We start from the raw sequence: 26,125 nt of genomic DNA on the forward strand, positions 1-26,125 counted from the left end.
GCAGGTGTGACTAATCAACTACCAGGAGGTGTCCATATATTTATTCCACGAGCCTGGAGGCAATTTGGACCTAATGTGTATCACCTAAGGCAGAGCTGGGCTCTTGTGATGTATAGGACACAGAGTGCTGGAACGTGCACTAAAATAGCCTGATGAATGATCATCATAATCATAACAAGAGCAATCAGAGATTTCTGACACCCGCAAATCCGGATCCGGATCACCTCAAGAATTCAGTGGAGTCTTCCACACACTAATATGTATCTGTGGTGCAAATTTGGTGAGAGTCCACGAAGTAGTATTGAAGTAATCCTTCAAAGCTTATATAAAGGGAAATCTTGATTTAGAATCCAGATCCGGATCTCCTCAATTTCAGTTTCAATTTTCAACTCAGTTTATTTTCATTTTATATAGTGCCAAATCACAACAGAGTTGCCTCAAGGCACTTCACACAGGTAAGGTCTAACCTTACGAACCCCCAGAGCAGCAGTGGTAAGGAAAAACTCCCTCTGAGGAAGAAACCTCAAGCAGACCAGACTCAAAGGGGTGACCCTCTGCTTGGGCCATGCTACAGACACAAATTCCAGAACAATTCACAAAACAAATATACAGGAAATGCTGTTGGTGCACAGGAGGACAGGAGGGTCTCCAGCACAAATACCACACCCATCTCTGGATGGAGCTGCACCTTAAACAGAGAGAAAAAACAGAATCAAGCATCAGAAAGACAAGAAATACAGTATAATTTGCCAGCATTAAACAACAAGAAAAAACAGGAAATACTAAGGTGATCGGCAGCCACTAGCCCTAAGCTTCACTAAAAGCCGCAGAAATTAGGTAAAGTTGAGGCAGCGGCCTGCTCTGTTTACTAATAAAATGGATTAAAAGAGTAAAAAGCGCAGAACTATACTATGCCAGTATGCTAGCCATACGAAAGGTAAAATAAGTGCGTCTTAAGTCTGGACTTGAAAGCCTCCACAGAATCTGACTGTTTTATTGACACAGGGAGATCATTCCACAGAACAGGAGCACGATAAGAGAAAGCTCTGTGACCCGCAGACTTCTTATTCACCTTGGGGACACAAAGTAGTCCTGCACACTGAGAACGCAAAGCCCGGGCCGGTACGTAATGTTTAATTAGGTCAGCTAGGTAGGGAGGTGCCAGTCCGTGAACAATATTATAGACTACTGTAGTAGCAGAACCTTAAAATCTGATCTCACAGGGACAGGAAGCCAGTGAAGGGATACCAAAATGGGTGTAATGTGGTTAACCTGTCTGCTTTGTGTCAAAAGTCTGGCTGCAGCATTTTGAACCATTTGGAGAGTCCTAATGCAGGACTGCGGTAAACCATAAAATAGAACATTGCAGTAGTCCAGTCTAGAAGAGATAAATACATGGATCAGGGTCTCAGCATCAGCCATAGACAGGATGGGACGAATCTTTGCTATATTTCGCAGGTGGAAGAAAGCAGTCCATATAATATTCCTAATGTGGAGGTCAAAGGACAACGTAGGATCAAAAATTACCCCAAGGTTCCTCACTTTGTCAGTGTGATGTATGACACACGAGTCTAGGCTAAGCGTTAACTGGTCAAATTGATGCCGATATCTCACTGGACCAAGAACCATCATTCCAGTCCAGCTTCTCACTGATGCAAGGCAATCTTCTAAGGATTTTATGTGAATGAGATTACCAGCAGGTATTGGCATGTATAACTGAGTATCATCAGGATAGCAGTGAAAGTTAATCCCAATGCCGCAATATGTGCCCAAGGGGTGCTATATAAAGGGAGAAAAGCAGGGTGCCTAAGATGGTGGTGTTACTGTATAAAACACAGTGAGAATGACTGGTCAAGTATGATGTCAACCATGCAATGGCACTCCCAGTAATCCCAAAGTGATTTTCCAGCCTATCAAGTAGAATATGATGATCCATGGTCCCAAATTTAATGGAGTCTTCCATGGCCTAATATCTATCTGTGGTGAAAATTTTGTGAGAATCCATGAAGCAGTTGTGACGTAATCCTTCAAAGCCTATATAAAGTGAATCTTGATCCAGAATCTGGATCCAGATCTTGATCACCTCCAAAATTCATTGGAGTCTTCCATGGCCTAATATGTATCTGTGTTGAAAATCTCGTCAAAATCAGTTCAGTAGTTTTCACGTAATCCTGCTAACAGTCAGACAGACAGACAAATATTTTATTATGTCCTCTGCAGACGTAATGAGACGTGATATCACTACTGTAGGTGACTTACTCAAGTCCTTGTTTTTTCATGCTACTACTGGTCACACTCCAGATTACAGTGTAAAGGGCAATGCCAAATAATAGGCTGACTCATGTTTATTGATATAGTTTAAACTGTTTCTACAGTTTAAGTCATTTATCCAAGAAGCTCTTAAATTTCGCACATTTTCTAATGGAGTTTGTCACTGCAGTGTGTGTTTGGGAATGTTGCGAAAACTCACTGTTTCCACCTGTCTCCACTGCCAAGTAAAGTCACACTGACCTGTTCTGGACTTCAAGATGTTGTTGTCCATTGCTGACCTGGTTTGGTCTGGCTGGACATACTGTGGGACACTGTTGACAGCATCATTTTGACCACAGCAGTGAGCAGACAACAACAAAATTAATTCTTCACCCTCAATAAATACTAACAGACCATCACTACAGATTTAACTACATTAAGGACAGACTGGTAAGTTTTTCCTCATTTCATTCTTCTTTAGACTTATCCTGTACTGTATTTTCTGTCCAGCATTTTTCAAAAGGTCTCTGGGTCTTCAGCCTTTAACATTGAGTGACGTCTGGGAAGAACTCATGGAGTCATGAGGTTGCTGGACAGAGGTGTTTGAAGCCTCCTGAAGCTTCTTATTATAGTGGTTGAACCTGAATATGAAGCAGTGATATGTGGTGACAACTGGATGGAATTAGTATCAGGTCTTTTCGCTAGAATGACTATTGGTCTGTTGGGTTGTAATTCCCACTTTTTTAATGAGGCGTGACATCAGAAGACTCAAAAACTGATAGGAAACAGACTTCACTTTTAGATGTTGTATTGAATAGATGCCTTCACTAAACAGGTAATTACCACATGAGTTTGCAAACTTTGATTGGTTGAAGATGTTGCATTTTGACTTTTATCTGCGGTGACTGTGTAAATGGCCTGAAAAGAGTTTTAATGAGTCAGTGATGCACAGACGCAAACTTTCCTCAGGCCATCGATGTAATGACAGAGGAGCACGTCAAATGCACTGTAGAGTATCTCACATCATTCTGCTCCCCCTGCTGTCTCCCTCTCGTAACTACAACTACAGATAATACTGTTGAAATTAGAAAGGTATTTTGAACCTAAGGCGTGAAGAAACACAAAAATACTATCTCCAAACTGTCACAACAGGAAGCAAATATTTTAACCTCAACTATGATAAAATGGAGATGTTATACTATTTCATAGGGGTGTAACGATACACAAAAATAACAGTTCCGTATGTACCTCAGTGGTGGAGTGGAGTGTCGGTGGAGTGTCCTTGCCTCAAGTGGAGGAGTTTAAGTATCTCGGGGTCTTGTTCACGAGTGAGGGACGGATGGAGCGTGAGATCGATAGACGGATCGGTGCAGCGTCTGCAGTGATGCGGTCGCTGTATCGGACTGTCGTGGTGAAGAGAGAGCTGAGTAGGGGGGCAAAGCTCTCGATTTACCGATCGATCTACGTTCCGATCCTCACCTATGGTCATGAGATTTGGCTCATGACCGAAAGAACGAGATCACGAGTACAAGCGGCCGAGATGAGTTTCCTCCGCAGGGTGGCTGGGCGCTCCCTTAGAGATAGGGTGAGGAGCTCGGTCACTCGGGAGGAGCTCAGAGTCGAGCCGCTGCTTCTCCACGTCGAAAGGAGTCAGTTGAGGTGGCTCGGGCATCTTTTCCGGATGCCCCCTGGACGCCTCGCTGGAGAGGTGTTCCGGGCATGTCCCACTGGGAGGAGGCCCCAGGGAAGACCCAGGACACGCTGGAGGGACTGCTGCCCCCGCGACCTGACTTCGGATAAAGCGGAAGAAAATGGATGGATATGTACCTCAGTTCTGAGGCCATGGTTTGGTTCATTTTTGGTACAGTATGGCAACAAAATGCAAAGCCTAAATTTGCTTGTTGTTTAAACCAACAATTTATTGTAACATGATACAAACAGGAAATAAAATAATTGCAAAGTGCTGCCTGGTAATAAGTTAAATAAAATGTTCTCAAATCAACGACAAATGTATGAAATATTATAAAAAATACATTCCTAGTAAACAGCTTTTAACAAAACCTTTCCACAAGTAAAGAAGAGCACACCGGTTCCAGCATGAAGCCCTGTTCAATTTGATTCAACCTGCATATTTTTTGCCAGAAAAATTAATGTAGCGCATGGCCTCGATTCACCCTAATTAAATAAATACATTAATGCTGTCTCAACAAAAACCTGAGTTTTGAACTGTAGACAAAGACTGCGCTCACTCTCAGTTGAGAAATTCCTAAGTCATCTGGTGATCTTCAGATAAGCTTGGAGACATCCCCCCATGGGCCAACACTGGGCTTCACAGCAGAAACAGAATGGTAAATCGAAGTTCTTCAAAGGGAACCCTTGCCTGATTTATCTGTTAAATTCGGTCATTATGAATTACATGACATTATAATGGCTTCACGTCAGAATCTGAGCTTCTCCAGGCCAGGAGAACCCAAATTTTATGACCTCACGCCAAGGCTAGACCCTCTCAAGACTGCAAGACGATATCCCTTCCACAACACATGGCCATAAAACTTTGTCTTGATAACAGCTATCATTTTTAGGTCTAAGTGAAGAAAGACATTCTTTTAAAATAAAAGAATTGCATCAGTATTATTTTATTCATATATAAAAACTTCTAATGTTGCTTGTATTGATTAATCAAACGAAATGCTTTGCATATAATCATTACATTTTATTGACATGTGGCCATTCTAACTGATGTGTGTTCAAGTGTGATCTTTCTGCATTATCAATATGTTGATGGTGAAATGTTCTGTAATCCAAATGATGTGTTTAAGTGATGATATATATATATATATATATATATGTATATATATATATATATATATATATATATGTATATATATATATATGTTATTTCAGTTTAGTTATTTCATGTTACAAGACGTCTCTAGTTATGTAAGTTGAAATAACTTTACGTGGTGAAGTTATGGTAAAATAATTTAAGAAAAACTATGCAAATTGTTACATCACTTTTTCTCATTGAGACTTTTGAGTGTGTACAAAGAATCAACTCAAACCTCAGCCACCACACAGTGTATAGTACTGTCAAGTGCAATATCATTCTGATGTTACTGTACCATGTATGTAAACTACAGTACTCTAAGCACTTGTTTTCATGGTTAGGGTTGGGGTTATGGTTAGGGGTAGGGCTAAAAATAATGAACTAAACTTGAGAACGTCATGAAAATGTGATACATTTCGTGATGGTATCACAAAAAAAAGTGTGAGACTGAGCTGCGAGTAAATAGCTAAGTAGACTTGAACACACCCTAAATACACTTGACCTATGCAACACTGACTGTGCATTATAGATTGTCAAGATAGGGCTCATTGTATTTCTCGATCATTTCATACATGTAGAACATCCTGGAACTGGCTATAATAAGGAATAAATCCTCTGAATCCAAATCTGAAGAAGACGGAAGATATAGCTAAAAAAAAATAATCACACACAGCAAACAGGTTACAGCATTGATATTTTACTAGAAAAAGAAATCAAATAATAAAAAAAGAAATAAAGGAAGAAACAGTGTGGATAGCAGACAGTCCAGAAGCCTTTTATAGGCATGAAATCTTCTGTGCTGGAGGTGTGGATTAAATGTCAAATTTTAACTACCCAGTGATAGCTCAATTTGTGTTAACCATCTCTTCAAAAATGTATCCACTAGTTTCCACATGCTTGAGTACAGTGGTCCGTCTGCACTGGTGCTGAGAGGGACCCATTGGAACACTTTTTAAAATAAGCTTTTTTCAAATACATGACTTACTTGAATACATACAATGCCAGAGCAATGACATGAGGACATGTACAGTAACGACCTAAAGCAGAGGAAGATATTACTGGAGATCATGGAAGTTTTGGTTGTGAAATGCAAAACGTCAAAATGTGAAAACTGCTATGTTAACAATACAGAGCCAGAAGAAATTCTCGAAGGTTTCAGTTCATTTTTATTAATTAATTAAACATTTTTTAATGCCGTTATTGTGCAGAGCACCAGAGCAGTAAAGAGTTGTTCATCACTGCTGCGGGGCCACGTTGCACCGCGTATCCTGTGAGGCAGCGAAACATGAGGGTGGAGAACACTGAAGAGGAGAAGTAATGAGAAATATCGTCATGAATGTGTGGAAGCAGCAGGAAAGAATTTGAAATTCAAAATGTAATAAGTGTGAGTGGAATTACTATACGTCCTAATGTATTTGTAAAAAAACAACAAAAAAAAAGTATTGTCATCACCTCTCTGCGAAATGTGTGCTACAATAACAGAAGTAAAAAAGCACTAATAGCCATAAATATACAGTACTGTGCAAAAGTCTTAGGCACCCTAATGTTTCTGTACAAATATGGCTGTTTCACTTTTTGTCCTTTCATTAATGTCAATAAAAGACAAATTCATAATCAGCAAATGTTAATTAACAAGCAGCTGTAGCCATGGTGTCCACCAGACCTAGGCTTTCGGGGGGGGTGCCAAAACAGATTTACATTCTCATTTCATAACTTCAAAACCAAGCATATGCTCAGAGAGACAGAGAGAGCAGGAAGAAGTGCCTGTTTCAGTTGTTTATAGATACGAAATCCTTTCTGCAGGGTTGTGTGAATTTGCAATTGTGTTATTTGAGTTTTAGAATGAACACTAAACAGAAACAGAAATGGTGTCTCTCTCACCAAACACATCTACTATGCCTATCATTCAATAGTCTCCCTCACTTTCTTTTTCTTTCTCAGCTAAATTAATTCAAAAATCATTTCAGGAGGGTTGTGTGAGGTTTGGACTGTAACTAATGTGAAGTAATTATCAAGTGGTTTACTTCTCTGATTGAGTAGATTTCTCTTTAGAAATGGTTTGTCTCTTTCACTGACAACCACACATATTACATAGGCAAAGCAAAATTGCTCTTTCCATTAATTTGGTGCATAAAAGTTATTCAAATGTTATTCAAATTTCTTAACATAATATGAGTGAAACAACAGCGCCACAGGGACTGGCGCAAGCTCATGCTATGGTAGAGCAATGCCAAAACTGGAAATGCCAAATGTTGAGTTGACATGGAAACTGCAAATGCCAAATGTTGAACTCCTCGTGGATCAATAATAGAGGCGATCTCACACAAATTCAGTGGACAGTCAACACTGAAATTGGAAATGTCAAATGTTGACATCTTCCTGGAGCAATAATAGAGGAGATTTCACACAAATTCAGCAGACAGTCTGCACTGAAACAGGAAATGCCAAATGTTGAGCTCTTCCTGGATCAATAATAGGGGAGATCTTGCACTATTACAGGAGATCTTGCACTAATAGAGATCTTTCACTAATAGAGGAGATCTCGCACTAATAGAAGAGATCTCTCATGAATAGAGATCTTTCAGTAATAGAAGAGATCTTGCACTAATAGAGGAAATCTCGCACTAATAGAGGAGATCTTGCACTAATACAGGAGATCTTTCACTAATAGAAGATATCTCGCACTAATAGAGGAGATCTTGCACTAATAGATCTTGCACAAATAGAGGAGATCTTGCACTAACAGAGGAGATCTTGCACTAATAGAAGAGATCTCGCACTAATATCTCGCACTAATAGAGATCTCACACTAATAAAACAGATATCGCACTAATACAGGAAAGCTTGTGCCAATTCCTTGGACAGTCAACACTGAAACCGGAAATGCCAAATGTTGAACTCTTCCTGGAGCGATAATACAAGAGATCTCGCACTTATAGAGGAGATCTCCTGAGAATTCATTGGACAGTTGACACTGAAACCGGGAATGCCAAATGTTGAACTCTTCCTGGAGCCATAATAGAAGAGATCTCGCACTAATAGAGGAGATCTCCTGAGAATTCATTGGACAGTTGACACTGAAAACGGAAATGCCAAATGTTGAACTCTTCCTGGAGTGATAATAGAAGAGATCTCACACTAATAGAGGAGATCTCCTGAGAATTCATTGGACAGTTGACACTGAAACCGGAAATGCCAAATGTTGAACTCTTCCTGGAGCGATAATAGAAGAGATCTCGCACTAATAGAGGAGATCTCCTGAGAATTCAGTGGGCAGTCAACACTAACCTGAGAGGTGGCACACATCTAGACAGCCCTTGAGGTCAGTCAGTGACTATTACATGTAAAAATGTTTAGATCTTTGAAAATAAGTAAATTTCTCTACCCTGAATAATCAAAATTGACACAAAAAAAGTCTGAAGTACCTAAATGACATGGTGAGATGGTGAGGAGCTTTGCTCATTAATGTCAGCGACATGAAACATATTACAGCATTCATAACCATCTGTTCCTTCGTGTATAAATTATTTGCAACAATGAATCAATGTGTTTTTGTGAGTTTAGAATGAGCCCTTCATATCTATACGGGAGTGCAGCCTTGCATGGAGGCCTCCATGTTTTACTGACATGTTGATACAGTAGCCCAAAAGAGACATATTTACTCCACCTTTTGCATTTTGCAGTGTGGATAAAAGACTGAAGAAAAAAGAAGATAACTCACTGGTTGCTCCAGCTTTCAGGTTATATGGAATGGGACGGACTAATTTAACTACAAGAAAGAAAAGATATCCTGTGATGACTAAAGACCAATTGTTGTGTAAGTTTGCAGGCAAATTCATGATTCTGGAAAGACACAAATGAGGAATAATAATCAAAATCAGTGCATAATGAATTGATCAATGTGATGGAATTGTATAGGAATTCATTTGTAAAGGCAAATTGTCATCACAATAAATATTTATTTTGTGTAGATTTTAATGCTTAATACTCTGCTATCATAATTTCTGTGATATTTAATAAGCTTTTCATTGTTTTTGCACCAACTACGAGTTCTGATAGCAGAGTGCAGTGTGTGTGTGTGTGTGTGTGTGTGTATGTGTTCATGCCTAAGATATTTGCACAGTATTATATACATTTCTTCATGCATATTTCTCCTCTTTTAATGTGATATTTAGTTTCTGTTCCCCAAAAGGGGCAGTGAGTGGAACATGTGGAAAACAGCTATAAAACAGTTTTAAATCTGTTTTTAAAAAGTGGTTTCCTGCTGAACATTACGACTTAAATGAAATCAATCCAAAAATTCAAATCCCATTGGAACTCCTAAGATGTGAGTCTGTGACTGACCCGCATCTATTTCAGAGACACGTAAACAAAAAGTACTGTGGTGATGTCAAATGCAATGTTACATGTGCCACGTTTCACAACCAAATGGTAACCATGGTGATGCATCCTCTGTAGTGGCTGAAGCCATTCTTGAGTCATGTTTTTTTTACATCTTGAATACTGGGAGGTATACATGCTGCTTAAGGGGCCTCTGCACCCCACACAGAAAACATTTCAGGATGAACATAGGAGCAGATCATGATAATCGGTGTTTAACTTATTGTCAGTGTGTGTGTGTGTGTGTGTGTGTGTGTGTGTGTATGCGGGGCTTTTCTGAAAGAAATGATCAGAAGCTCTTGCAGCGCCAGAGAGACAGCGATCATTGTGAGCCGCGCCTATGACGAGAACAATGTTTTCATACATGTGAGTGCCAGATGGACATTCAGTGTGATCATGTGACTTATTATCAATTCATCAAAAACAGCCATATAACAGAATGTATGCTGTGGTCGCTGACAATCAGTGATTGGATTATCTCTAGACATATATATATATATATATTTATTTGTATTATATATAATATGTAGATTTATAAAAAAGATTTTTAATTACAAGTAGTGGCATGTTCATTTATATTCATTATTGCAATGAATGATCTAAGATGATTTAAAAAAAAGATAGGTGAGTTCTGTTTGCTACGCAGTTATTTACAATAGAATTTTAAAAAGCAAGCTTCCTGGTTTGGTACCTTTACCATCACCACTGGTCAGAACGTAAGGGTCTCAAATGATACCTAAACAGTACATCAGTTATGAATAAAATGTTTGTTACCCTGCGCGCCAGCCGTAACGCAGGGTATTGGAATCACTTTGTCCGAATACAAAATAACTCAAGAAAAGCATCAGCAGATTTGACCAAATTTGGGAGGATTGTTTCTCAGGTGACCATCTTCAGATGATTAACTTTTGGAACAGATCTGTCAAAAGTCAAGGTCAAAGTCATCCAAAATATCACTTCAAAAACACATTTTCCAGGTTAGATTCAGATCTGGCAGCATGCAGCCGCATCCCACCAGATCATTGGACCACCTTCGGTAATGGATGGCAACCACCTGGGCATTCAATTGGTCCAACCCCACCTCTCGCAAATAATCATTTATTTATGTGCTGCAGCCAAGTGGCATGTGGGCATCCAACTGGTCTTTTCCAGTTGCTGAGGTCCTCAATGCTGAGTTTCTCTGGGCATGACAACCCTGAGGTACGATGCAGCAACTATCAATATTGTTCTCACTTTAGTTGTCAGTTTTCATGGCTCCTAGTTAATTTCATGATTAAATCAATCATATAAATAGCACAACTGAAATAACACCACCACAAATGTGTCACAAAATGGCATCATAATTGCAGAAAAATATATTTTCCATGATTTTGCCATAACCAATGCAGTTTTAGAGGTGATAAAAAAGTATATAACAATTAGTTAATTGTTTGTCATTTTGTGGTGTAAATGAAGTCATGATGACATCACTACAGCATTATGAAATAACGTGATTGTTAGTATGACTCTTGTTACTCATTGGCCGTCTATAATTCTACATTTTCAGGGCTCAGTTGAAACAAATCTCGCCCTTCTACACGCTACTATTTGTCAGTATTTATATTTGTGTCCCTTTTTGCACTTATTGGCTGGTTGCACGACAAAAACAAATTTCTTTTGGATTTATTTAAAGTTATGTCAAATGATTCCTCACAACTGTGTCAAGTGCCTCATGTGAGGGTCAGTCATTATTAAAAAGGGACAATTACTTTGTTTTACTCAAGGAGGTTGTGTTGACTCAATGAAAAGTCATTGAGTTAATCTGCCAAAACACCATTTTGCTGAAATATCACAACTGACGCATTTACACTTAAATAAAAAACAAAACAAAAACAAAAACAAAAAACACTTATTGGGTTCAGCCAGTAATAGAGGATTCTTTAAAACCAATAGACACTCACACACTCATCTTCAACTGCTTATCCAAGATGAGGATGTGGGGCGCTGGAGCCTATCCCAGCAGTCATAGGGCATGAGGCAGGGTAAACCATGGACAAGACACCAGTCACTGCCCTAAAACCAACAGTGGAATTTATTTATATATTTATTGAATGTGTCGTCTGCTTGGATGGTTGCAATTCAGTACCAAAAATGGTTCCATGGTGTGATGGATGCAGCTCCCTGATCTGTCTTGACCTTAAAATCAGGTTTTGTAGTTTCCGTTAGCAAATAATTCAACATTCACCTTGACAACTTTTTTGTTTTTTCCTTTCAAAAAACAAATCATGTAAAGGGGGTGAATAATTTTAATTTTAAACACTGTTTCCAGTCTTTGAATATTTTGTAATCTTCTGCAGGGATTCCAGTGTTCCCGCTGAGATCCAGTTTGTTAGCTACACATCTGAGATCCTTCCACGTAAAAAGAAAAAACAAAACAAAATATACATCTTGATCTTGAGTTTGCCACTTGGCAAAAGGTAATCAGGTCCGTATTTAGCATTTCTAATATCATAATGTTCTCGATGAAGAACTTTATTAATTACTACTGCTTTTTTTTTTTTCTTTTTTGAACTCCTGCGTATTCTATGGCCACATTGGGCCATACATGTATTCAAGGTTAATTCTGTTCTATAGTGGCTAATTGTATCGCCGATTTGGGAACGAAACCATTCCCTACATGTAGTACGAAAGCATTTTGATTCCGTTTGAGTAGTCCATGGCAAAGAAGCGGTTCCCGCTCAGTCGAAATGTTCACGCGTTACAGTTTTCTGGTCTTCTGAGGGTGATGTACCTGGCACTCAGTCTTTGCAGGCAATGAAGATGACAGAAACACTGTCCGTAAGGCGTAGTCAAGGGGTGTCGATTATTGGCCAACAATGTTCAAAGAAAACAGAAAGTCGTCTGGTTTTCTTCCCACCTTCAGCCGCAACCGTCGATATCGTTGTCGGCTTATTTGTCGTGTTCACGGCTCATAGTTCATTTTGTGTAAGTCTGTGCTGGCTTTGCTGTCGGTGTGTCGATATCCTGATAATATCCTCAAAAACAACAAAAAATTTAAATAAAAAAGAATGCTGCAGGCAAATGTGGCAGTCAACTGTTTTCTTTGCCCAACATTTACTCCGCAGCTGTATTTCACTTGGAAAATAAGTCAATGGCAGCGGGAAACTGATGATGTTGTTGTTGTTGAGGTTGATGATGATGCGCTGTGTGGTTTCAAGTGTGAGTTATATAGGTATATGTGAGTATTTCAGCTTGCGTATATATGATTATGGCATGTGTGTGAACGCGGGACAGCATGTCGTCTTAAATGGGTTTATATATGTGCGTGTTGCTAAGGCACAGCAGGTTGTTTTTGGTTTTCAGGGCAGTCCAGAGGAGACCACTGCAAGGCCAGGGTGTCGGAGAGAGGCAGGGCCAGCATGCACGGCTTTGGGGCAGTCTGGCGTCAGGACTCGGCCATTCTCCCCCACACTTCCTGTGATGGACAGACGGGCCTTGTTCCGCATGGCTTCAGAAAAAGACAGCTACACAAGGAGAAGAGGGAGAAGGAGGAGGAGCAGGAAGAGAATAGCAGAGAGGCGTGAGTTAGAACAGAGGCTGGAGAGTGATGCATTCAAGTACTCCTGCACATCAGAGTTTTACAGAAAAATGACCTCATCCTTCTTCACACAAACACACACACACACACACACACACATGCACAAAAACAATTGTAAATGCACGTGCCTGCGTGTTCGGTGCACACATGCAAGTAAGAATTGCAAGGATGGGCGGTGTGAAGGTGCAATCACAGGTAGAGCTGATCAAAACAAAAACATCAAAATCTCTTTGCTGCTTTTAAGAATACAAACATCTGGAATTTTAAAAAAGTCACAAATCATGGGTTTTTAAAGTTCCGAGTTTGGCATGTGTGGAGTGAGAGGGCATTGAAACAATTCCAGTTTCAGTGCTTTTGCAATTCACTTGTGACTGGTATTTACAAAATGAATTCCCTGCTGGTTTTAGGAACACATGAAGAAATAGTGGAATTACAAGTACTATCAACTGATGTGGTAAATTTATTTTTAAAAATGTGCATTTTCTCAGATTACATTATACAGTGTATTACAGGGTGATGTAAAGGTCTGATATTATCCAAACCCAGCTGAGTGAAATCTGATTTCTTTTCTTGATTTCTTTCATGTTTGGACCCCGTCAAACGTTATAGACATGATGTTTTTATATATGCATGCAAACATTTGGCTACACCGGGCAAATTACGACATTTAAGAAAATGATTTTTAAGACAAGATCAGAATGAATAATAATAATAATAATAATAATAATAATAATAATAATAATAAGTCAGGTTTCCTGTATCAAAACATTTTTTAAAGTATAGCTCTTTAATCTCAAAACTGAATGATCCATGACATCATCCCTTAGGGCCCCTTCACACATATGCAAATTTGGTCGAATTGTGCATTAAGTGTGCATGAAGCAGGAATCGTATTCAATACGTGTAAAATTATAGCTGCTTCCAATGCCTCATACACCTGTTGCTGCAAATATTTGCGCACACCAGCGGGGTGTGCGCTGTGAGAGCCCATCGATCCCTCTCACGGCAGGTGTCGGCCAAATTCCAGCTGACACATAAACATCTAACACCGCTAGCTTGGCACTTAGAAAATGTGTGGCCATTCGCACTGTTAACACGACAACAATCAAAAGACAATCACTGCTGAGCTGGATGTGAAATTTGTCTAAGTGCCCCACGAGTGTGGCTTTGCAAATAGACACAGTGACACGTTGGTGTGTGCGCTGAACTGACAGGGGGTGTGGCCACCCACAGGAGTGGCTGTGGAGATCTTTGGTTCTGGATGTCATGGCTGGGGAATACGTACCGTGTTAGGATGGACATGAACTAACAACTGCCCACTGTGACGTGCATGTGTCTGCTTGCTGCCATCACGTGGACATACAGTAGTGTTCAGAATAATAGTAGTGCTATGTGACTAAAAAGATTAATCCAGGTTTGAGTATATTTCTTATTGTTACATGGGAAACAAGGTACCAGTAGATTCAGTAGAGTCTCACAAATCCAACAAGACCAAGCATTCATGATATGCACACTCTTAAGGCTATGAAATTGGGCTATTAGTAAAAAAAAAATAGAAAAGGGGGTGTTCACAATAATAGCAGCATCTGCTGTTGACACTACAAACTCAAAACTATTATGTTCAAACTGCTTTTTTTAGCAATCCTGTGAATCACTAAACTAGTATTTAATTGTATAACCACAGTTTTTCATGATTTCTTCACATGTGCGAGGCATTAATTTTGTTGGTTTGGAACCAAGATTTTGCTCATTTACTAGTGTGCTTGGGGTCACTGTCTTGTTGAAACACCCATTTCAAGGGCATGTCGTCTTCAGCATAAGGCAACATGACCTCTTCAAGTATTTTGACATATCCAAACTGATCCATGATACCTGGTATGCGATATATAGGCCCAACACCATAGTAGGAGAAACATGCCCATATCATGATGCTTGTACCACCATGCTTTACTGTCTTCACTGTGAACTGTGGCTTGAATTCAGAGTTTGGGGGTCATCTCACAAACTGTCTGTGGCCCTTGGACCCAAAAAGAACAGTTTTACTCTCATCAGTCCACAAAATATTCCTCCATTTCTCTTTAGGCCAGTTGATGTGTTCTTTGGCAAATTGTAACCTCTTCTGCACATGTCTTTTATTTAACAGAGGGACTTTGTGGGGGATTCTTGCAAATAAATTAGCTTCACACTGTCGTCTTCTAACTGTATACCACTTACAGGTAACTCCAGACTGTCTTTGATCATCCTGGAGCTGATCAATGGGTGAACCTTTGCCATTCTGGTTATTCTTCTATCCATTTTGATGGTTGTTTTCCGTTTTCTTCCACGCGTCTCTGGGTTTTTTTTTTTTTTTGTCCATTTTAAAGCATTGGAGATCATTGTAGATGAACAGTCTATAATTTTTTGCACCTGCGTATAAGTTTTCCCCTCTCCAATCAACTTTTTAATCAAACTACGCTGTTCTTCTGAACAATGTCTTGAATGTCCCATTTTCCTCAGGCTTTCAAAGAGAAAAGCATGTTCAATAGGTGCTGGCTTCATCCTTAAATAGGGGACACCTGATTCACACCTGTTTGTTCCACAAAATTGACGGACTCACTGACTGAATACCACACTGCTATTATTGTGAACACCCCCTTTTCTACTTTCTTTTTTTTACTAATAGATTAATTTCATAGGCTTAAGAGTGTGCATACAAGGTCTGTTAGAAAAGTATCCGACCATTTTTATTTTTTTCAAACACCTGATGGATTTGAATCACATGTGCTTGCATGAGCCAACCTTGAACCTTCGTGCGCATACATGATTTTTTTCACACCTGTCAGTTGCGTCATTTGCTTGTAAGCAGCCTTTGTGTGAGGATGGGTGGAGTCTCTCGTTGTTTTTTCTTTGCAAGGAAATGGCAGAACGACTGGAGCAGCGCGACTGCATCAAATTTTGCCACAAACTGGGCAATAGCCAGGTGGAAACCATTCGGAATGTAGATCGATCGGTAAATCGAGAGCTTTGCCCCCCTACTCTGCCTGGACGCCTCACTGGAGAGGTGTTCCTCTGCTTGAGCTGCTGCCCCCATCACCCAATCTCGGATAAGTGGAAGAAAATGGATGCAATGGGCTGCAGTGAGCGCATGCATGCTGCGCACATTGACAGGCTACCCCAGGTGATCTGGACCATCAGGTCAAAACATGCAGCGGCGATCTGAATGTCATGTGACCCACGTGAGCTCTGTTCCACATGACGCAGTGTCTGTCCTGTGGCATGCCATCCACAGGACACGCTTGTCAGGCATGACACGCGCAGGGGGCCAGCTGAACACACTGGAGCAGTAGATGTGGACATGATAAAGGCGCCCTGCTTCTCATTCATGTCATTTCATGACTGTACATCTGTGACCATGGGTCATCTACAGAGGAACAGATGGTTCATACTTGCATTGTCCACTTGATAAGAGGGATTCAATAAAATGTGGCATTTTTATATGGTGTGTGGTTTTATTTATTTATTTTTTAAATACATCAATGTCCTTCTTGATAGCAGGCATTTTCTCATGCAGCTCATTGGGAATGTTTCTGGCTGGCAGTCAGAGCTTTTGGAGAGTGTAGGTTCGAATCCCATTGGTGGCATGTATTTTTTTATTTATTTTTTTCACGATGCAACTGCTTGCACTGTATTTCTGCGTGCACTTCACTGTTTCACTGGAACATAACTTCAGTTGATGCTTATTTGTTGTACACCCAAAGCTGAATAGCATCATCCCCCTTTTCCACACATGCCAACTCTTAAGCCTGCAAATATTGAGTTTAATAAAGGCCAAAAACTAAACAATAAAGGATACAACATTCAACAAACGTGCAAAGGTGACAAGTGGTTTTAGGTTGTAGACATCTGCATTTCATAGGTCACCATGCATTTGTGGCTTCTAAGTTTCTTAAACTTATAAAAGCAAAAACTGGGTGAGGATTTGAGAGCACAGAATTCGGAGGTGAGGACTTTGGAAAGACAAAAGGAAGATGGAGTAGTGATTTTTTTTGGTTCAGGTTTCATATCTACAGCATAAAGAGGAAAGAACTGACTATGCTGCTCAGAGAAGGACCACACTTCACAGAGACAGGCTACTCTGATTTCTTTTTTTTTCTGCTGATGCACATTAAAAAGTTGCACCCCTTTCAGACAACAAGCTTTATTTTCTGGATGATGGCCATTGAGAGCATGAGAACATGTAATGGGGATTAACAGACTTTGCTGGTGCTGTGATTTTGATGCCTCTTACGTCTACTCGAACAGCATCAGCATCGTTTTTTTATTGAGTTTGCGTGGATTTCAAAACTTGCTCATGTATTTGGATGATTTTCAAAGTGTTCTCTAAATTTGCATTTTTGCATTTGGCAGATGCAGATTACTGTGCAAATGACGGATGACTGACGAGAAAAAGTCTCACTTGAATGAAGAGTAGTGAAATATTCTTTTTGATTAAAGTATTGTCCACTTTCACTTCCTGTTGGACAAAAAAATCAAGATGTTCTGGAGAAAGTTGTTCAGTGAATATTTGTTAGTTGTCATTTAGGATGAATGTGTCTTGTAGAGCTGGCTGTGCAGAGTAGCAAGAAATCAGTGTGAGAACTGATATAGGGGCATGGATGTCTGAGCCATTGTACAAGGTAGGAGGGGGACCTCACCTGTACTTTTATGAATTATTAGTTTGGACCACTTTTAAACTTTGAACTTTGCTCTCTTTTCAGTGCTTTATTATCAAATCCATTCCACTTGATTACTGACAGAATTTCCATATTAATGAAACTCTATATCATGTTTGCATTGCTACCTAATCCTCAGAGCAGACACACAAATGACCCATGAATGTGTGGTCAATGAGTGAGTGTTTGGCAGCAGCCTGTACACCTGAGAGTAGATTAGATTAGATAGACAGAGCTTTATTAATACCTTGGGAAGACTCCCTCAAGGAAATTGAGGAAGTAGCCCATGAGTGAGCACTGGACAGTGACCAGTGCACCTGAAATTGGCCTGTTTACCTGACAGTAGCCTGTGAGTGAGTGTAGCAGCTTAGATCTGTGCTGTGTTGTGTTTCTGGCTCCTCCCAATTGCCCCCTTCGGGACGTGAACTCACGATCTTTGGCATGAGAGGCGGGCGCTCCCGTGCTCTGGCGTGAGTATCCTTTAGCTGTCGGGGGAGTGAGGCCTATTGACTACCACTTGCACAGCGACTCCTGCAGGCCTCCATCATACTCACCCTCCCTTGAACCTCACTCCTATCCGGGTTACGGCACCAATGTAGCGGCTTCTCTGCATTCTGTGTTTATATTTGACTCCTCCCACTTGCTCCCCTTCGGACACAAACTCACGATCTCCTGCATGGGAAACTGATGCTCTGACCAGTCAACGAAAAAAACCCAAGCTCTGGCCTGAGTATCGTTTAGCTGTCGGGGGAGTGAGGCCTATTGACTATCACATGCACAGCGACTCCTGCTAGCCTTTGTCACATGAGCACCAGACAGCTGCCTATTCATTCTCACAGCGGCCCATAAGTGAGTGCAGTACAGTAGCCCATTTACCTGACGGTGGCCTGTTCACCTGATAATGGCCCATGAATAAGTGCCAGACAGTGGTCCATTCTCCTGACACTAGCCCATGAGAGAGCATCGGACAGTGGCCCTTTCACCTGACAGCGGTTCCTTTACATAACAGTGGCCCATTCGCCTGTTCACTTGACAGTGTCCGGTGAGTGGGGCGCCAGACAGCAGCTCCTTCACCTGATGGTGGGCTGTGAGTGAGTATCGGTAACAGCCCATTCACCTGACAGCACCTTATGTGTGAGCGTCAGATAGTGCCCTATAAGTGAATATTGGACAATGACCCATTCACCTGACCATGGGTGATTTTACCTGACAGCAGCTTGTTCAACTGACAGAAGGAGGATCACTGCTGATGAGACCCATCCTCTGTGCATCAAGCGCTCTATGCATCACCAGTGAAATGCAGCAAAATCATTCACCAGTTTGCTTGAATATCACCATCAGCGGTGAAATGTCAAAAACGGCAGTTTCTTGGAAGAAAGATACAAGCAAGTGAACATGTTCAGTTATGTGGCTGAGTTAGTGTGCAACTGAGCACACAGGGGCTGTGGTTGCAGATATGGGTGCTTTCAGCTGCTGAAATCCTCAAGTTTATTTAAACAATGAAAGGTTATTATTACAGCTGGATTTGAATTAGAACTGAATCAGTTGCTTCACCTTTTTAGATAAAACTGTTACAGGAAATAACATTTTCTGCATAAAAAAGTTTTATGGGGAAGGCCCCCTGGACCCCCACCACATCATCCCCTCCCACATTACAAATGCTTTCGACATCCATGTGAACTGTAATCCATGCAGAGACTGTACAGGTTTTGGTAGGAAGAGTAGGTACAGCTGAGTGTCATCAGCATATAACTGGTATAAAAATCCAAGTGAGCAGGTGATAAAACCAAATGAAATGTAGTATGTAAGGAAAAGATGGTTTCTGAGTACTGGTACTTAGGCACTCTAGTATGCCTTAAACATCTGTCCTGAGAGTAAATCATGTGAAGGTGATTTCTGAGCTGTCTCACTGGCTATGTTTACATGCCGTTAATATTCGGGATAAGGTCAATATTCCGGTTTCTGAATCATTAGGAATAACCCGTTACTCCTGTATACATGGTCACTGGTATCATTTGGAATATCCCCATTTAACAGCGACACACATTTTCCACCGGTGCTTGATTTGGTCTGGGTTCGTGCAAATCCTGTTTCGCGTAACTTTTTGGCCACCTTCTTGTAAATGTCGCTATCTCGGTACTTTCTACCATCAGTAAAAGACATCATATTCATGTCTTTCGTGATACTAAAGAAGTACTTGGTTTCCTCCTCACTCCAAAAGTGTGGTGCTGTGCTGCTGCATCTGGATTTCCCCATATTTGTTTACCTCTGCTTCTGTGGTGTCCGGTGAGTTGCGCGCGCCGCATACAAGTAGTTGCCGTACTCAAAAGACCAAGATTCCTTGCGGATTGGACATGTGCAGAACACAAAATAATGTTCCTTTCTATGGGGATATTCCGATGTGTGTTTATATGACCTGATATTCGGGTTAGAAAAGGAGTAACCCAGGGGTCATATTTGGGTTTTTAAAAACCCGAATATGAGCATATTCAGGTTTTTGCGAGTATTTGCATGGCCACGCGCAACCGGGTTATTGCTAATATTTCGGTTATGAAAGGGTTATTGGCTGCATGTAAATGTAGTCACTGAGTGTTGAGAAGAGGAGCAGGTCACTGATTGGTTGAATAAAATGAAAACTGAGCTCAGCAATCCCAAAGACAGCAGAGAAACTTCAGTGGAATGTAGCACTGTGGCCAGACGTTTACATACACGCATCATGGGCATGAATATCATGGCAATAAGTCTGAGTTTATTGTAGAACTTATCTAATCAAGACAGGGTCAAAATTAGGCTCAAATATATACATACATTCACGTAAATGTTTTAAGAAGTGGTGCTAAAGGTTCTTTTGTCTTTTAACATGACAAGGCCAAGGCCTAGTCACTCCTGCTTCGTGATCATGATTGTCGACAACTGTTGTTTCTCTTTGCCAGCATAAAAAGGAAGTGTTTGACAGCAGTCACTGGATTGCCTAATACTCAGAACAATGTGAAAGTCGAAGGAAATCAGTGAAGATCTAAGAAGGAGAATGGCAGATTTATACAAGTTGGGAAGGTCTCTTGGAGCTATTTCTAAACAACTGCAGATTCCTAGATCATTAGTTCAAACAATTGTACATACACTCAACAAAAATATAAACGCAACACTTTTGGTTTTGCTCCCATTTTGTATGAGATGAACTCAAAGATCTAAAACTTTTTCCACATACACAATATCACCATTTCCCTCAAATATTGTTCACAAACCAGTCTAAATCTGTGATAGTGAGCACTTCTCCTTTGCTGAGATAATCCATCCCACCTCACAGGTGTGCCATATCAAGATGCTGATTAGACGCCATGATTAGTGCACAGGTGTGCCTTAGACTGCCCACAATAAAAGGCCACTCTGAAAGGTGCAGTTTTATCACACAGCACAATGCCACAGATGTCGCAAGATTTGAGGGAGCGTGCAATTGGCATGCTGACAGCAGGAATGTCAACCAGAGCTGTTGCTCGTGTATTGAATGTTCATTTCTCTACCATAAGCCGTCTCCAAAGGCGTTTCAGAGAATCTGGCAGTACATCCAACCAGCCTCACAACCGCAGACCACGTGTAACCACACCAGCCCAGGACCTCCACATCCAGCATGTTCACCTCCAAGATCGTCTGAGACCAGCCACTCGGACAGCTGCTGAAACAATCGGTTTGCATAACCAAAGAATTTCTGCACAAACTGTCAGAAACCGTCTCAGGGAAGCTCATCTGCATGCTCGTTGTCCTCATCGGGGTCTCGACCTGACTCCAGTTCGTGTGAGGTGGGATGGATTATCTCAGCAAAGGAGAAGTGCTCACTATCACAGATTTAGACTGGTTTGTGAACAATATTTGAGGGAAATGGTGATATTGTGTATGTGGAAAAAGTTTTAGATCTTTGAGTTCATCTCATACAAAATGGGAGCAAAACCAAAAGTGTTGCGTTTATATTTTTGTTGAGTGTAAGTACAAGTTAGTCGGATGTGTCACCACTTGGCCAAGGTCTGGAAGAGGATGTTCAGGAACAACCCAGGAACTACCAAGGCTCAGGCCGGCCATGAAGTGAAAACTGCTGGAACCCCAGCGTCACTGTCCACAGTGAAATGAGTTTTACATCACCATGGACTGAGAAGGTGCCGACCAGGAAAGAATCCCCTTTTCCACAATCGACAACTTCACGCTAGACTGAAATTTGCAGCCGTACACATGGACACGCCAAATGTCTTCTGGAGAAGGGTATTATTATCATTAGAGGAGACAAAGATTGAGCTATTCTGCCATAATGACAAGAGATACAGTTGTGCTCAAAAGTTTACATACCCTGGCAGAATTTTTGCCTTTTTGGACATTTTTTAAGACAATATGAATGACAACACAAAAACTTCTTTTTCACTCAGCTGCCAATGAATACGTATGTCTTGGACTTTATTTACATTAATTACAAAGAAATACTGTCAAACAGTATGGCACTTTATGGTAAATCTGCATGGAGGAGACAGTTCTCAAAAACTGAGTGACTGTGCAAGAAGGAGAAGAGTGAGGAAAGCCACCAAGACACCCAGACAACCCAGGAGAAATTATGGGCTTATGTAGCTGTGATTGGAGAAATTGTGCACAGTGCAAACTTTGCATTTTGCATCACTACTCTCAGCTTCATAGAGCAGAGAAGGATTTTCTTTCACCAAAACAGTTCAAATCCAGGCTTGCATCTCAGATGTACCTTCTGGCAATTGGTAGCTAAACTTTCAGGTCTTCTTTTTAAGAAAATCCTCCTCTGTACCACTTCATCATGAAGATGGATAACTGGTGATACAAAATGCAAAGCTTGCACTGTGCATAATTTCTCCAACCACAGCCATGTAAGCCCATAAGTTCTTCTGGGTTGTCTGGGTGTCTTGGTGGCTTTCCTCACTTTTCTCCTTCTTGCACAGTCACTCAGTTTTTGAGAACTGCCCACTCCATGCAGATTTACCATAGAGTGCCATATTGTTTGTATTTCTTTGTAATTGATGTAAATAAAGTCCAACACATATTCATTGGCAGCTTTACCATCAGAGAGCCTCGTCCACAAACTACCACAAAAGACTCCAAGCTGTCATTGATGTTAAAGGGGGCAACACACAGTATTAAGAACAGGGGTATGTAAACTTTTGATCAGGTTCATTTGGGTAGTTCTCTTGTCATTTTGATTTAAAAAGAGGAAACACAGTTGTTTGACAATAAATGGCTTCACCCAACCACTAACCATGAGTGGAAAAAAGGTTTTGTGTTGTCATTCATATTCTCTTAAAAATGGCCAAAAAAGCAAACATTCTGCCCAGGTATGTAAACTTTTGAGCACAACTGTATGTTTGGAGGAGTAAAGGTGAGGCTTTTAAATCTAAGTAGCATCATGCTCTGGAGCTGTTATGCTACCAGTGGTACTGCTGCAGTGAACAAAGTGGGTGGAATAATGAAGAAGGAAAACTACCCCCAACTTCTTCAACGCCACCTCAAATCAACAGCTAGATGGTTGAAACTTGGCTACAATTGGGTGTTCCAACAAGGCAATAATCCTAAACACACATCAAACTGCTTCTGGGTTGGACAAAGCAGGCTAACATTAAGCTTCTGGAATGGCCTTCCAAAGCCCCGACCTCAGCCCTATTGAGAATTTGTGGATTGGGCCTTTAAATAACTCCTCTGATTCTGGCAAGACAAGTGGTCAAATATCCAGCCAGAATTATACCACAAGTTTGTTGATGGCTACCAAAAGCGTCTTGTCGAGGTGTAGCTTGCTGGGACATTTAACCAAATATTAGTGGGGGTGTATGCATATATTTGACCCTGTATGTACAACCCCAATTCCAGTGAAGTTGGGACATTGTGTAAAATGTAAATAAATACAGAATACAATGATTTGCAAATCCTCTTCAACCTATATTCAATTGAATATACCACAAAGACAAGATATTTAATGTTCAAACTGTTTGCTGTCCATTCTGCTGCTCCCGTTTTGTGTTCGGGGTCACCACAGCGGATACAACCAGATCCGCATTGATATTTGGCACAAGTTTTACGCTGGATGCCCTTCCTGATGCAACTCCAGTGTTACCTGGAGAAACACACACAGCCGCTGGTGTTCCAAGAGGTCTCCCATCTAAGTACAAACCAGATCCCGCACTGCTTAGCTTCTGAGATCTGACAATCAGGCTTACACAGAGCAGATCGGCTGCATATTTAATGTTCAAACTAATAAACTTTATTGTTTTGTGCAAATATTTGCTCATTTTGAAATAGATGCCTGCAACACGTTTCAAAAAAACTGGGACAGTGCTATATTTAATGGACTGGACACATCCAAGTCTCGGCTGTTGTCTGTCGTCTATTGTGTTTTTTTTTGTTTGTTTTTTTTTTTTTGTTATGACTGTTTTTCTGTGCTATGGGTTTTTTTTTTTGCTCTCCAGTGGTGCTGTGGGAGTTCAACGCAGCAGCAATGGAGGTTTTTCTTTTCCCAATTCTTTCCTTGTGTGTGCTTTTATATGTGTTCATGTACCGGACCGGCTTATGTGTGTTGTTGTTTGTTAAGTGTGTCATGAGGCCGGTCAAGGTTTGCTCAGCCCTGCTCGTGACCTAGGGCAGGGATATACATCTGGAGCTGGTAATGTCAGTTTTTAATGCAGTGCTGCCTGATCAACTATTTTTTCATGCAGTTGTTCACAAAATAATGATCCTCGCCCCATCTTTGCTTGTGAATGGCTGAGCCTTTTGGGGATGCTCCTTTTATACCCAATCATGACACTCACAGTTGGTGTCTTCAGTTCCCAAACGCTTATTGAGTGTTGTTAGAAAGAAAGGTGATGTAACACAGTGGTAAACATACCACTGTCCCAGCTTTTTTGAAATGTGTTACAGGCATCCATTTAAAAATGAGCACATATTTGCACAAAAACAATAAAGTTGATCAGTTTGAACATTAAATATCTTGTCTTTGCGGTGTATTCAGTTGAATATAGGTTGAAGAGGATTTGCAAATTATTGTATTCTGTTCTTATTTACATTTCACACAACATCCCAACTTCATTGGAATTGGGGTTGTATAATTCTGACCCTGTGTGGATTCAAGAGGATTCAAAATAAATTCACACTTTCTTTTGAGAGCCATTAGTGATGTATGCTGTACAATCATTCCACCCTGTCAAAGAACGGTTTGGAGTTAAAAGTAAAAAAAAAATTACCATGACATTCATACCCATGATGACTGTATGCAAACTTCTGACCAAACCTTTATGGTCTTGATTGGTTGAAATTGAACATATTCACTGCTGATACAGCACATAATGAGTGTGAAGACTTATGTATGTTGTTACCTTTGTTTTGCACCCCAAACAAATACTGATGCTGCGGGCCATCTCAAGGTGATGTTCTCATATGACTTTATAATGTTTTCATTCAACATGAATTCCAGTGGCAGACAATTTCAATTTAATTTTAGTTAAATAATCACAAAGTAGCCTTCTGCATGAAGCAATTAATTTGACAAATATTTCATCCTCATTCTCAATGGGGTGTTCTTGTCAAGGCTAGACTAAACCAAAGGTTCTGCAGAAGGAATGCACAACTCCAGGTTAAAGATGACACTTAAGTTTAGATGTAAAACAATGTATTTTATGTGTATATTAGACAAATTTATAAGTTGGAAATTGCAAGACTGGGTCTTTGAATTGCGACTCTTTAAAATCATTACAGACACTTGAGACTCACATTTGTACTCCGACTATGACTGTCGGAGTACAGTGTCATTACATGAGTGCAACAACGAAATTACGTTTACACTCCAATTACCTCAGGCAAGATACAGCAATTAATCCACAATTATTACTTGTTTACCGTAATAATGACACACATCAGAATTTAAGACAACACATATACATTTGACATTGTTTATGTGCACTAAATTTGAGGCAGTCCGTCATCCGAATTGAGGTAAAGTGGGTGAAGGCTGCAGCAGGAGGGGCCCGCGCCGCCCATTTCTTTCTTTTTTTTGATATGATATGTATGATATATATCTCTGTGCTCCATTAAATTTAATTTAAATGTTACCACTGCAGACGTGATAAAAAGTTGTCCAGTTTGGGCATCAAAATATGTTCTCTTTGATAATGTATGCATTGATAACTTTGCTTTTAACCTGTATCCATAAATGGCTACGTCTGTCTGTCTGTCTGTCTGGGATAAACTTCCAAACTATAATATGTAGCCCTAAAAACTATATATATTCTGAATCATGACACGAGGAACAAACTAGTACCATTTTTTTCAAAAGTTGAACTGAAAATTACCCCCAAAATAGCCATTTATGTAAGAACATACAGTGTGCTTTTCATGCTGCCACTTCTGTCTGTC

The 26,125-nt window shown here is 40.4% G+C and overlaps 1 protein-coding gene across 4 annotated transcripts in view; it reads right to left on the reverse strand.

Annotated features, from left to right (window-relative positions):
* Nucleotides 1-11,704: 11,704 nt before the first annotated feature.
* Nucleotides 11,705-26,125, reverse strand: part of gria4a (glutamate receptor, ionotropic, AMPA 4a) — a 451,011-nt gene continuing 436,590 nt past the window's right edge. For 2 of the 4 annotated variants that reach the window (XM_034167735.1, XM_034167734.1), the window contains exon 18: nucleotides 11,705-12,960. In XM_034167735.1, the coding sequence (XP_034023626.1) occupies nucleotides 12,796-12,960 (165 nt within the window). In that variant the 3' untranslated portion in view covers nucleotides 11,705-12,795. The remainder of the gene's footprint in view (nucleotides 12,961-26,125) is intronic. The other 2 variants (XM_034167737.1, XM_034167736.1) reach the window with 1 other exon arrangement.

Source organism: Thalassophryne amazonica, chromosome 4 (assembly GCF_902500255.1).
Source record: "Thalassophryne amazonica chromosome 4, fThaAma1.1, whole genome shotgun sequence".
Taxonomy (NCBI): Eukaryota; Metazoa; Chordata; class Actinopteri; order Batrachoidiformes; family Batrachoididae; genus Thalassophryne; species Thalassophryne amazonica.